The following is a 13114-nucleotide window of genomic DNA, read 5'->3' as shown; positions in this document are numbered from 1 at the left end:
TGGATGAGTTGGGTCCAGATGGAGTGGTGGGAGCAAGCCGAGTGATCAGACTTGGGGATACGTCAGGAGTCAAATGCTGTAATGGGATCGGCTAGAGGAGTCATGGGGGAGGTCAAATGGTGTCCAGCTGGGCCGAGGCGAATGTTGCTGGGAGACAGCCAGGGGCTGGTTAGAAGTGGGGGGCGGGGTCTGAAAGGCTACCTTTCTGGACTGGGGCCTTTCTGAGTGTCTGTCTTCTCCCTGAGCTGTGTGTCTGACCCTCTCCCCATGAAAACATCACATCATCCTGTCTCATTACCCTGCCTTGGGCCCACCTGCCAGGTTCATCACCAATTCATCTTTTTGCAAACTTTGAGCAAACCCAGGAGTGTCTTCCTCCCTGCACTGTCAGCAGTCCGCCCCAGCCGCGCACTGTCCCGACGGACCGCCCCTTTCCATCCTCAGGAACGGGAGTTCTTTGTCAAATGCCCTCCCTTCGGCCTGTCACCCCCTCTCACTAAACAGTTTTCAGTGTCTCAATAGCTTCTGCTTATATGTTTGAAGATTCCAAACTGAATGGGGAGGTGGCGAAGGCCGCGCTGGCGAACGAAGACTGCCCCCACATAGACCAGGCCCTCACTCCCGATGAGGGCCTGCCCTTTACCCGCTCGGGCACCCGCGAGAGATACGGACCCTGCTTCCTCTTATCAACTGGGGAGTACGCGTGCCCACCTGGTGGAGGAATGAGAAAGGGTATGTAGAGGAAGCTGGAGCTCTCTGCATTGGCTGGGCCCGCCTTGCGCTCCTGCAGAAGGGTGGGCAGGGAGGCGGGCAAGGGGCGCTGAGGGGTAGGCAGGCACACTAAGGGGGCAAGGATGGAGGGAGTCCCCCAAGCTTGGCCTCTAGAGGTCAGAGTCCTTTCCAGAGGGGGATGCCAGGTTGGCAGAATGAGGCTGAGGCCCAGGTAGCTAGCTGTAGGTTGGTATTAGATAAATGGTAGAAAGGGGCTTGGTACAGGGTGGATGACCATGGGCTGTAAACCCAAGCCAAGGAGGTACCTAAGAAGACAGGGGGAGTCTCAGTTCCTCCAGAGTTTTCTTGTGCTGTAGAGCAAATCCAAACGGCAGTGTTCTTTCCTAGCCTTTAGTTGTAGAGGGCTTGGCCACCACCCTGTGAGTTTAGTCTTCAGGTTGTGCTATGGAAGAAGTACCCTTTAAAGAGAATCTGCAGGCCAGTGGAAAGGAAGGCCTCATAGAGAGGTGGCTTTGGAGCTGGGGGATAAGGCCACTCTCCTTGTAGAAGTAAGCTGCGTGACAGTCAGAATACTGAAGATGAGAAGCAGAAGACTTACCAAGACAAAGTATATCAATGGGACTTTGTATAGCCCTTTCCATAGCCAGAGCACATTTCCACGGACCCATGGGTGGTCAGTGCCCCTTTGTGGCTGGTGAAGGCTGAGACAGTGGTGTTCTTGCAGTCAGGATTTGGAGAGGTTTAGCATTGGCTGGGCTGAGTGCTGGGGAGGAGCTTAGGGCAGTCCGCATAGGGCTGCAGGCACTGGCCTGGGCCTTTCTCAGTGTGCAGACTAGCTGGGAAGCGCATGCACGTATCTTTGTGCCTCAAATGCTCACACAGTCGCATGCTGACAGCAAGCAGGGTAGGGCAGACAGGAGTCAGGTTCTTGAGATTAACACTTGGTGTGTAGTCTGTGGCCTTTGTCAACTGTACTAGTGGTGGAAACAGTTAAGCCAGACACAAGGAGAAGACAGGCGTCAAGGATCAAAGGCAGACCTAGGAGGAGAGGCAGCATACACCAAGATGAGGGAAAGTTCTTTGGGTTGCGCACGATTGCTTAGTTATGCCCACCTGATTCAGGCTGGTCTCTGCTTGTTTGCCCTGCCTGAGGTCCCCTGGACCTCAGTGCGGTGTGCCATTCCCTGCATGATGCTGCATGGCAGAGGGCTACCAGACTTGAGAAGGGCTCCATCCTTGACATGGATGGGTCCGCTGCTCTCTTTGCAACTGGCTTTTTTCCAGGTAAAGCCTCTAGAATGCCAAGGAGCAGGGCCACCCTGAAGAATAAGGGGGAAATTATCTCCACGGCTGTGCCCTGCCCAGTAAAGCCCCACGGGCTGCCTGGCTCCTGTCTTGGATACTGGATCGGTCGGTGTGGCCTAAGAGAACAGAGTGTCTCTATTGTGCTTCCAGAAGCACCTAATCTCCTAGTGCTAGGGAGTTGAGTGCAACCCCCATCCATAGGCAATCCCCAGTCTCAGAACCCACCTGGGTTCGGGTGCTGGACTCTTTGGGAGGCACCAAGGGTGAAGGCCCCACACACGTTCACCCAGCCCGGCTCTCATGGCTCCTGAGAGCGACAAGAATTTGCTTTGCTCTGGCTGATTCAGAGCCCTTTAGGTCTACAGGTCCAGAGCAGAAGTAGGGACTTCACTTGTCCCCCCAAGGAGGGAAGAGAAAGAGGCTGCTAGGCTGGTTCGCTGCATGGGAAACAAGCCAGCTGGAGAAGAACCTGCCTGCCTCTGCATGCGGCTGTTCAGTCTTTCCTCCTCCTTCCTTAACAACTAAGTACCGAGCGGGAGGGGAAGGCACGAAGAGGAGCTCAAGTGTTAATTGTATTCTCTACATACAGATCTTTGCAAAGAAAGCCCTGTCATTGCTAAGTATATGCCGACAGAGGCTGTGAGAGTGACTTGACCAGGCGGCTTGGCCGAGGACACTGGTGGCTATTAAGCATCTGGGTGGACCTGCAGCCCCTCCTCACCCTCGGACAGAGTAAATTCACGCCATGCAGGTTTGCCGGACGAGTCCGAGTGGCCCAGGCATTGTACTAAGACGGACGTAGCTTTTTCTACGGCCATTGGTAACTGACCGTAGAGGATCACCCTTCCTTCTTTTCATTTTTCTTAGAAGTTACCTTTTCTTTGGGGAGGGGGGGTGAAGGGAAGCCTTAGCATGACTTGCATGAAGTTAAACAGAAAACCCAGCTAAACCAAACCCACCAGCCCCTGCTGTGACTGTATGATTACCCTCACCACCACCAAGAACGGAGAGAAATCAAGGGGCCTTTCTTTCAGCGCTCTTTATTTTGACACACGGCGTCGGAGCCAAACTGTAATGGCGCTCGGTAGAAATCTGTACATTTCTGGGAGTGGGGGGCCAGGGAAGAAGGATGGGGCCGGGGAATGGATTGCTTTTTGTACACAAGACCCAGAGGAAAGGTTTCAGAAAGGTAGTCAGTCATTGGTCACATTGACCTCACCTTCGTAGCTCATCTCTCACGCGGAAAACAGAGAACTTTGCTCCGAATAGGACTGTGGGAACTCACACTGCCGCTCTCTTCCATCTCTGGCATGTTTGTGACCCAGCGGACGTCTCCCCAAGACCCCGACAAGCGGCTAGTTTAGGCTGATTCTCATCTCAGTGTGTAGATCCAGTGTAACCAAGTTTCATAATGAATTGTTCATAGTTACACCATATGGATTTTCCAGTGTCATTTTAAAGCCAGGATGTAGAGTACCTCCAGTTCAGGACCACCTGGGGGGCGCCTCCCCTCCACCTTTACTAAGGCATAAGCTGGCATTGTATGCAATTTAGTACTTCAGCGTAAAAAAACAAAAAACAAAAACTGCATGCCCAATGTTATGCAAAGAGATTCGAGCATGAAATAAATTTTGTAACATGGTTTCTGTCTAGTCTAAAGCAGATTTGTTTTTCTGAAGCAATCGGAGGTTTGCAGAGACGCGCTTCTGCATCTCGAATAAATATAGTATTTTCCCAACAGAAACAGAGGACAGTAGCTTGGCTTTGGTCTGATTCTAAAATTAGTGTGTGTGGGGGAAAGGATGATATTTTTGAAAAACACATGCTCAAGTTGAAAAAAAAAATGCAACATCTCGAGTTTCCACTGCAACATTTCCTGGAAAGACAGCAACCTCCCCTCCCCGGGCCCCGGCCCTGGAAATAAAAAGCTGACTTCTGAGATGAAGCACTGACTTGAGTTTTTATTGCCTTCAGGCAGATCTCCATTCTGTTCTGGTACGACTGAGCCAATCATGGGCCTGACTGCTACTGTAGACATCTAAGCTGAGGTGTCGCTGGGCTTTGAGGATGCTGTTCCCTGCAGGGTAGGGCTGCAGATACTGCTGGGCTAAGGGACAAAAGCACACCCTTAGTGGGGGTCACCTGGGATGGTTTTATGCCTCATCTTGTGGATCCTTGCATTATAAGCCATGTCGGAGCATCTAGTTGCCCTCTGCAGCCATGAGCACCTCCCGGCTAGGACTACCGTTGGGTCTGTCAGGTCTGGGTGCCCTGGCCAACTTGCAGAGCCTGGTCTAGAGACTACCTCATCGAATAATCGAATACTCCTCTCAGCCTAGACACACCTTGGAAAGAGTACGATCTGCTCTGGGGAAACTCACTTGCAGGTTTGGGTGTGGGGTGCAATGGAAGATCTGATTCTTCCTCATCCATTAGAATTTCAGAATGCTCATATGGAAAGAGACCCCAGAGGTTATACAGTCAGCCCCTGAGCATCTGAAGATGAGGAGACAAGGCCGGAGAAGGCAGCAAGCTGCCCAGGGCCATCAGCATAAAGATGTCACCTCCCAGCACAGCCAGAGTCTGTGAGCCCATGGATGGGTTTTACCTACTAGCTTCTCACCTCTCTAGAGCTTGTCTCAATTTCCCGGTACCCAGTGCAGGAAACCAGGGGGTGGGGTTGGTAGAGCCTCTAGGGGCCTAGGCATCTCATAGCCAAGTCTCAGGATACCCCAGTGAAGCAGCCTAAGACCAGTGTCGACATGAGTCAGAGATCTGCTAGGAAGATGGGGCTTTGCTGAATAACAGAATCATCTGCAATATAGGCTTAGGAACACCACAGCTAGAGGGATCTACCGTGTGGAGCATCTCACAAACATTGCCTAACGCCAGCTCAGAACAGCCCAATCACCTCATACTACAGCCGAGATAACAAAGTGCAGACAGGGAAAACAACAAAAGCCACATATCCCAGCTAAGGTGAAGTCAAGATCATAACCTGGGTGGTTTGACTCCAGAGCTCAGGTTGTGCTGTTTTGAGCTTAGGACTTTGTGGGGCTGGTCCTTGATGGTGAAATACTGAAGTTATGGGTTCTGGATCTAGGACTCTTTGGATCTGGCCTCCTGCCCTCCTTCATGGAATGCCATAGGTGTGACAGAAGGGGCCACTTCATGTTCTGATCCAGATCTCTCCTGATCCACAGCTGGCCAGCTCACTCCTGCTGAAACACCCTGCTACCCTAATGGATGATGCTCACACTGCCTCCCTCAGCTGGTTTTCTAGGCCAGCAGCCCCCTCCCCCGCCTGCCCTCGCCTCTGCCTACCCTGTGCTGCAGTGAGGCAGCTCTGGACTTGCAGCAGCCACACTCAGCAATCTGACGCGACCTGCAGCTCCTCCACACTACCTCCCACAGCGTCGCTTCATCCAGAGTGTCCCCAAGGACGCGCTACCCATCTTAGTTAGGGTTTCTATGGCTACGATAAAACACTATGACCACAAGCAAGTCGGGGAGGAAAGGGTTTTTAATTCAGCTCACACTTCTACACCATAGTCTATCTTTGGAGGAAATCAGAGCAGGAACTCAAACAGGGCAGGACCCTGGATGCAGGAGCTGATTCAGAGTCCGAGGAGGGGTGCTGCTTACTGGCTTGTTCTTCATGGCTTGCATAGCTTCCTTCCTGATAGAACCCAGGCCCACCAGTCCAGAGGTGGTCCTACCCATAATGCACTGGGCCCTCCCTCATCAGTCACTAATTAAGAAAATATCCTACAGGCTTGTCTGAAACTCAATCTTATGGAGGCATTTTCTCAGCTGAGGTTCCCTCCTCTCAGGTGACTCTAGCCTGTGTCAAGTTGACATAAGACTAGCCAGCCCACCATCCGAAGTTATTTTAATGGACTTCGCAGGCATGTGAGGACCCAGTATGGCCAAAGATAGCAGATGTGTCAAGGGAAGGTGGGTATCCATGACCAGAGGGAAGAGTGGGTGTGGGAAGTAGGGAAGGCAAAGCTGTTGCATACTGGGTCTTCACCACTTACTCCAGGGCCTGGTCAAAGGCCTGCAAGTGCACAATGGCGTCATTCTTCTTCTCATGAGGGGCAGAGGTAGGAAATGAAGGCAAATTTACTTAGTCAATCAAGAAAATGTATTTTTTTAAAATGAGCTCTTATTCAAGTAAGCGCCTATGCCCCTGATGGGTCTAACACGCAGGTGAAGTGGAACTATCAAATAGCTATGGGGCCTGGAGACTGTTTCTCAGAGAGCTGTAAACAGAGTAATAAAGTTGAGGGTGGGTAAGGGTGGGATCTCAGGGCTTGCTCAGTTAGCCTCCTCACTCCATGGTGACCCACAGGGACACTGAGAATATCATTCGTTTACAGTTTGCTAAGTTCTAAACTGACTAGGAGCTGGCTCCCTCATGGACTGCCCAGAAAGGGAACTGGGACAAAGTCTTAGAAAGACAAATAGCCACCAAAGGATGCAGGGGGGAAATCTAGACACGTCCTTCTTCATCTCCGATAGGTGCTTTCCCTCACTGGAGACAGGCAGTGAAGTAAGAAGGGCCTCTGGCCACACGGCCATCAGGAAGTGCAGGATGGGAGTGGAGGTGAGGTGATGGGCCATGGAGCCACTCCTTCCTGCATGGGCCTGCAGCCAGAAGGCTCTGACACACTTGTCAGCATCTGAGCTGAGGGATCAAAGGACTTAGGGCTGATATGCTGATCCTATTCAGGACTCAAAGACACTTCTGCCTCCTGCAAATAAGGTGCTGGGTTCCAGCAGCAGAAGCGCAGGGCGCTGAGCTTTTCCAGCAGTGCTGAAAGAGATAGGAGGGAGCTCTGCCTTGTGGGCTTCTGGGCAAGACGGTGTTGTTTCTTGTGACTGGAAACTGGAGGCAGTATGGGTCACAGGGGAATGTTTTCTGACCTGATTTTTGCCAACTATTCAGCTTAGAAGACAGTAACCTTGAGCTTGCTCCAGTATGGCTTACCCCTGGGTGATGGCTCCATTTTTGTGGGTTTGAGCATATCAGAGTACAAATGTTGCAACAGGCCTCTGGGCCTGGGAGGTGGGGTTGTATGGAACAGGGCATAGTTCCTGGGCCAAAAGTCGGGAGCAAGACTCAAATCACTGGGTTGCAGGTCAGACTGTAGCTGCAAGCAGTGCCTAGGCTCAGACCTGTGGAGTCTGAACTGACTTCATCCGTGTTTTCTGAGAAGAACCCACTTCTAGTCATGTAGCTACTTCCTATCCACTGTTGCCTAGCGCAGGGCTATGGTTGGGTCACCCTGAGGTGCGTGACCTTGAGATGACCCTTCCCCCTTTTTATAGCCACTATATTCTCCTGATGAAAAACAAGAATGGTTGAATAAGATCAGCAGTTTCTTCAATTTCTTAAGGACCCACTTATCAAATATAATCTTATGCAGCTCACAATACATAATGTAAAGACAAAATTTTCACTGCCTAGAGGAACCTGGAGGTGGTACTCTGTCTACAAGGAGATGCCCAAGGCTCAGAACAGGTCTCACTATGTAACACGCTATGTACACCAGGCTGGCTTTAAACTCTTGGAGATGCACCTAGCTCTGGCATTAAAGGCATGTGCCACCATGCCAGACTCTGCAGGAAGTAGTTTAGAGGTCTCTCAACTGTATGTTGATGGAAGGTCCCCCAGCTTTAATGTCCAGTAGAGTCCAGGCATCCCAACTCAGAGACTAAACAGCCCACCTGCTACAGCAGCCCCAGAATCCTGCCTGGTTGGAGGAAGACCTATCCATCTTCTGAGAGTTTCCCTGGCTCCAGACACCCTGTCTGCACTTGGGATCCTCTGCTGGTGTTCCCAGAAGCCTTGCACGCTCTCCACTTCCCTCACTTCATTCCCCCCACCTGACCCTAAGCCTTTGCTGGGGCCCTGGTCGTGAAGATGTGAGCGCCTTCCTTTCAGAGTCTCCAGGCACAGTACCTGGTACCAGAGGCAATGGACTCTGGACAGAAGGGATAGTACGCTGCTCTAAATATATCCTAGAGCCCCGTCTTCTGACCAAAGGCCGCTGGAGCAGAGCACAGCCATGGAGCTGGGCTGAGATCACTCAGGGGCTGGAGTCTTCTTTACTGTCGTTTTCACTTTGCATATCCTTTAGTGAGGATCCCTTCTTCATTTGCATCTGCTGAGGAGAAAAGATGTTGTCTCCACAGCTCAGTCCTCTTGGAGCAGTGGGCAAGCACCTCCTCACTGCTCTGGTTCTCCAGGGATCTTCGTTGGGATCAGTCGCTTTATTAAAGGTGCTCTCTCACGGGCACTCGTGGCTCATCTGGTCAGAACTGCTCTGGGTGGAAGTTCCCGATCATCTATCCTTCCAGTTTCTCTTTGTCCACGGCATCCTGAGATTCAGTGTTCTCTGTGGCAGTGTGGAGTGGGTAGGTGACCTTGAGATCCTGGCATGGCACAAGGTGTGCTGGCAGCTGACATAAGGCCAAGGAGTGGCCAGCCCCACAGCCCACAAGGAGGAGTCTCGCTGACTGGAGAGCCTGCACTGGAGATGGCGTCCAGACATTGGACTCAGTGCCATCCCCACACATGCCATGTTCGTTCCAGCCCCAGGCACAACACTTGTCACCTGTGGGAGAGAGGGCACAGATATCACCATAACACCCAAAGCTTGTGGCCATTAACAGGGTATGCTCAAGGCCCACCTTACCTGCCCCCACCTCAAGTCAGTGTACCCCATTGTTCCACAGTTCTTCATGCTTGAATCCTGGCTTTCCACCATCACCCCAACATGTGACCAGTTACTGAGCCCTGCTAATTCCCCCACCAAGAACAGCTCCAGTCTCTCCTGTGTCCCTTCATCTCCACTGCTACTACTCTGGCTCAGGCTACAGCTTCTCACTTGGGCCACGGCTACTTCCCATAGACTCTCATGTTATTCACTCATAACCCCAACTCTTGAGAAGTGGAGGGAGGCAGGAGGCTCTGAGTCCCACACCAGCTTAGGCTGCACAGAAAGACATTGTTTCACCCTCCCTGCCTAAGACAACTACTTGAAATTCTGGAATACCTTAGTATGCAGAAAAGCATGGAAACCAATGTACGACATCCTAATTTAAGTTCAAAACTTTAGTTACCAATTTTCCATATGTACTTCAATCCTTTCCTTAAAAACAAACAAACAACTCAGAAAACATTTAAGCCTGACCTCCCTCTGGGCCTTCTCCCTGCAGCAGTAACCACTGTATTGAAGCTGGTGTCCACACTTTTATACACATATATTTAGATGTACATGCATGCCCTTAAATACTATGTACTAATCTGTTTGTTTTAAAGAATTATGAAAGCATATTGCTGATACATACCTTTTATATGACCTATTCTTTACATTTGACATTGCTTCAGACACTTATCTGAGCCAATAGTTCTTCAAACTAGCGCATTAATAGCCTCTCATTATGTAAAGTCATAGTCCACTTAGCCATGTCCTTGGGACAGCCAGTTTTAAGTAATATTGTTGCAGCTGGGCTATACACACCAATGCATGACATATTATGATATTATACAACATCACCAATATGACTATTATAAACAATACTGCTGTGAACATGTTTCCTGGTAGAAAATGATGTTTGTGCAGGGTGATCCTCAGAAGCATATATAAGTCTTGGGGGGAGGGGGGTCACATTTAATTTTACTAAGTATAGGCCACAGAGTTCATTGGAGTAGGTGAACTCCTACCACTATGGATACGGATGTGCTCCTCGTACCTCTCCCTGTAGACCACTGCCATGCTGGGCAGTGTATCCATTTAGCTTGCATTCCTGCTAACAGGAGTGAGCTCTGCCTTATGACACTGAGACAAATCACACGCTTACGTTCTCAGCCTTCTTGCTCTTTGCCTCTTTCTTATTGACTTCATACATTTCCACCCAATTCTACACACTACCAGTGTCTTCTCCCAGAAGTATGGGGTGTGTTACCCTATTTTGTTTATGAAGTCCTTTGCTAAGCATTTTATTTATAGTGGCTGCCTAATTGCACATTATGAAGATTAAATAATTTACTTAACATGTCGGCCATTATCAGATGCTCAGGTTGTTTCTAATTTCCCGTTTTCCTACAGCAGAGCATGAGCACCTCTAGGTGTGAATCTCTGCCCTCCTCTAATTACCTTTTCACATTCGATCTGCAGGACGGGGATTCCCAGCCAGTGGGTACTGCCATCTTGGAGACTCCTGAGGACTGTCTCAGAGAAGCTGCCTCAACATGGCTTTGGTGATCTATGGGCATCTCTGCCCCCTCTCACATCACTAGTGTTCATTACATCATGGGTTTTAAGAATCTTTTTCAATTTGAATACAAAATGGTATCTCACTGTTACATATTACCCTATGCTTCCTGGATCCTTTTCTTTCCTCTTTTGTACACTGTTTCCTATAATCCCCCTCCTCACCTCAGGTAATATAAAAACATTTAAGTGTTCAAATACAAAAGCTAGATGACCTGGGTTTTTTTTTTTTTTTTCAGTTTGACTTAAAATTTTGTTTTAGATCTTTCAACAGAGATATATTTATGACTGATTGGGAGGGGGAGGTCAGGGTCTCATGAAGTTTAGGCTGGCTTCTAACTATCATAGCCAAGGATAATCTTGACTCTGCATCCTCCTGTCTCCACTCACCAAGTTCTGGGTGTGCAGGTGTGCCATCACACCCAGCACATTCAGTGTGGCCTTTTAGAAAGTTCAGTTTCTTCAGCAGTGTGTGCAAACTGAAAACCCACCTTTATTAGAAAATCCTCCTGATTTTCCCACAACCCAAATGTTTAAATCTTTACAATTATGTGATTATACAGCTAAAGTTTGTTTTCAAGAGAGGGAGGCCAGCTTGGTCTAAGCGGATTGCCCTTAGGGCTTCACTTTCTTGAGAGGGAGGTACTACTGGCCAGGGGCTCAAATCTGGGGAAATATATGTCTTCTGGTTGGCTGGCAAGATGAGGAAACACATGCAGAAAGAGTGGTTCCCCCTCTTCCCTATATGAGCAGGAACTTCTGAAGGCTGATCAGGAGCAGGAAAGTGGGGTAGGGAAGAAGGAAGAAGCAGCAGGATGGAAGAGCCCAGAACCTTAGGGCCAGGAGGGAGGATGGAAGAGCCCAGAACCTTAGGGCTCAGTTTGGCACCTTTCTTGGGCCAAGTGCCTGGCCCTGATGAGAAGCGCAGCTGACCTCAGCAGGGGTGAGGTGGGAAGCAGGGGTGGGGGTGGGAGGAAGACAGTGCTGACCTCGCCACAGGGCACAGCACAATGGGCAGCTGGCATGCTCTTCTCCTGCCAAAGGGAACTCACTCTGAGGAAGCTACACTCAGGGTTGGGTAGATGAGGCCCAGAGCCAGGGCTTTCATGCCTGTTTGGTGTAGAAGCCTGGCAAAAGCCCAGGCTTCTCTTCCCTGCTCCTGAGGAGGGTGTTTCGGGTCGTGTGCTTTATCTGCTCAGTACAGTGAGGGCCACATTCACGGATTGGTGTTCATCTTCCAGAAGAGAAGGCTGAGCATCTAGAATGTGGAGAGAGCTCCCCACACTGCTGAACCCCACACATTATACACTAGGCTTCACTGAACTTACTTTTTTATTAAGTACTTTAGGCTTGAGTACTAAAGTACTCTCTATGCGTGTGCTGTTTAGATGTGTGCACATGTATATGGGAATGCATGTGTGGCGGCCAGAGATCAACGCTGGGTCTTCTTCCTTCATCTCTCTCTACCTTAGTTTTTGAGACAGCGTCCTTCATTGAACCTGGAGCTTACTGATTGGCTAGAGGAGAGCAAGACCGGGAATCTTTTTGTCACTTTTCAGTGTTGGGGCCACAAGTATGTGCTACCGTGCCTGGCTTTTCCATGGGTACTGGAGATCTGAGTAAGACCCCCGTTTGTAAAGCAAGACAATGTCTATGGAGCCATCTCTGTAGTTCCACCCATTCTCTTTCTGATGTCGTTTGAAGGTCATTTGAGAATGGTTTGTGGGGCTGGAGAGATGACTCTATAGTTAAGAGCACTTGTCATTCTTGCAGAGGACCTGGGTCCAGTTCCTAGCACCCACATGGTGGTTCATAATCATCTGTAACTTCAGTTCCAGGGAATCTGATCTGACATTATCTGCTGACCTTTGTGGGTACCAGGTATGCACACCATATACATACATACATGTATGTAAACACATACAAATAAAATAAATACATAGAAATTTTTATTTTTTTTAAAAAAAGAATGACTATGTTATCATACAAAAGTAGGCCACAGGTCAGACCCAGTTATAGCTTGCCAACTGCTGCCCACCTAATACCCAGGATGCTATTCAATATGGATCATGTTAGGCTCTCCTGGGCTCCCCATCACACCAGTGGTGTTATAATGGCCCCTAGGTCTTCACGTGTCAGAAGTTCTGAGCACCTCTATACATCTCCCAGCATGTGTCTTACTTGGTGCTAAGTTCAATCAAGTTCAAGACACAAATGCAGATACAATACAGGGTGATGCCTCCCTCTGTTGCCTCTGAGGACCAACCCTGACATGTCGCCACAGCCCAAAGTGTGAAGTCTTACACCAGGGTTCCCGTATCCCTTACAGTAGCAGTATCCGTGAAGCATAGGAAACCTGGGAAAAGATGAGGAGCTCTGTTTGGGGCAGTCTAAGATGGAGTTGCCAAGGGCATAGTGGTGAACATCTTTAATTCCAGCACTTGGGAGGCAGAAGCAGGTGGAGGCCAGCCTGGTATAAATAGTGAGTTCCAGGAGAGTCAGGGCTACATAGAGGGACTCTGTCTCAAAACAAAAAAATAACAGAGGTCCTTGCCAGGCACACATGAATGAACACACTCTGCAGAAAGCCCCGTGGTGGGCCTGCGGGAGTATAACCTGAGAACCAAGTGAGAAACAGTATGACGCAGATGGGTCTCAGGCGCTAGCACAGTCCTCAGGGGTCCTGAACCATGCTTTGCTTTTCATGAACAAAGTGAATATACTCTTTATAATTCTATATGGATTAATACATATACATTTTCTTTGTGACTATCCTTATTATCATAAAAACT

The 13114-nt window shown here is 49.5% G+C and overlaps 2 protein-coding genes across 4 annotated transcripts in view; one reads left to right on the top strand and one right to left on the bottom strand.

The window, feature by feature from the left end:
• The window catches only part of Kcnc1 (potassium voltage-gated channel subfamily C member 1), a 41672-nt gene extending 37707 nt beyond the window's left edge, over positions 1-3965 (top strand). Inside the window, exons 3-4 of one of the 2 annotated variants that reach the window (XM_057756134.1) lie at positions 544-732; positions 2395-3965. In XM_057756134.1, coding sequence (XP_057612117.1) covers positions 544-732; positions 2395-2465 — 260 coding nt within the window. In that variant the 3' untranslated portion in view covers positions 2466-3965. The remainder of the gene's footprint in view (positions 1-543; positions 733-2394) is intronic. The other variant, XM_057756135.1, reaches the window with a different exon arrangement.
• A 132-nt stretch (positions 3966-4097) lies between these two features.
• Positions 4098-13114, bottom strand: part of Sergef (secretion regulating guanine nucleotide exchange factor) — a 213655-nt gene continuing 204638 nt past the window's right edge. For both annotated transcript variants that reach the window (XM_057756136.1, XM_057756137.1), the window contains one exon: positions 4098-8660. In XM_057756136.1, the coding sequence (XP_057612119.1) occupies positions 8392-8660 (269 nt within the window). In that variant the 3' untranslated portion in view covers positions 4098-8391. The remainder of the gene's footprint in view (positions 8661-13114) is intronic.

The sequence above is a fragment of the Chionomys nivalis genome, chromosome 23, assembly GCF_950005125.1.
Source record: "Chionomys nivalis chromosome 23, mChiNiv1.1, whole genome shotgun sequence".
Lineage (NCBI taxonomy): Eukaryota > Metazoa > Chordata > Mammalia > Rodentia > Cricetidae > Chionomys > Chionomys nivalis.
The sequence above is the reverse complement of the archived record's forward strand: the minus strand, read 5'-3'. Positions and strand labels throughout refer to the sequence as shown.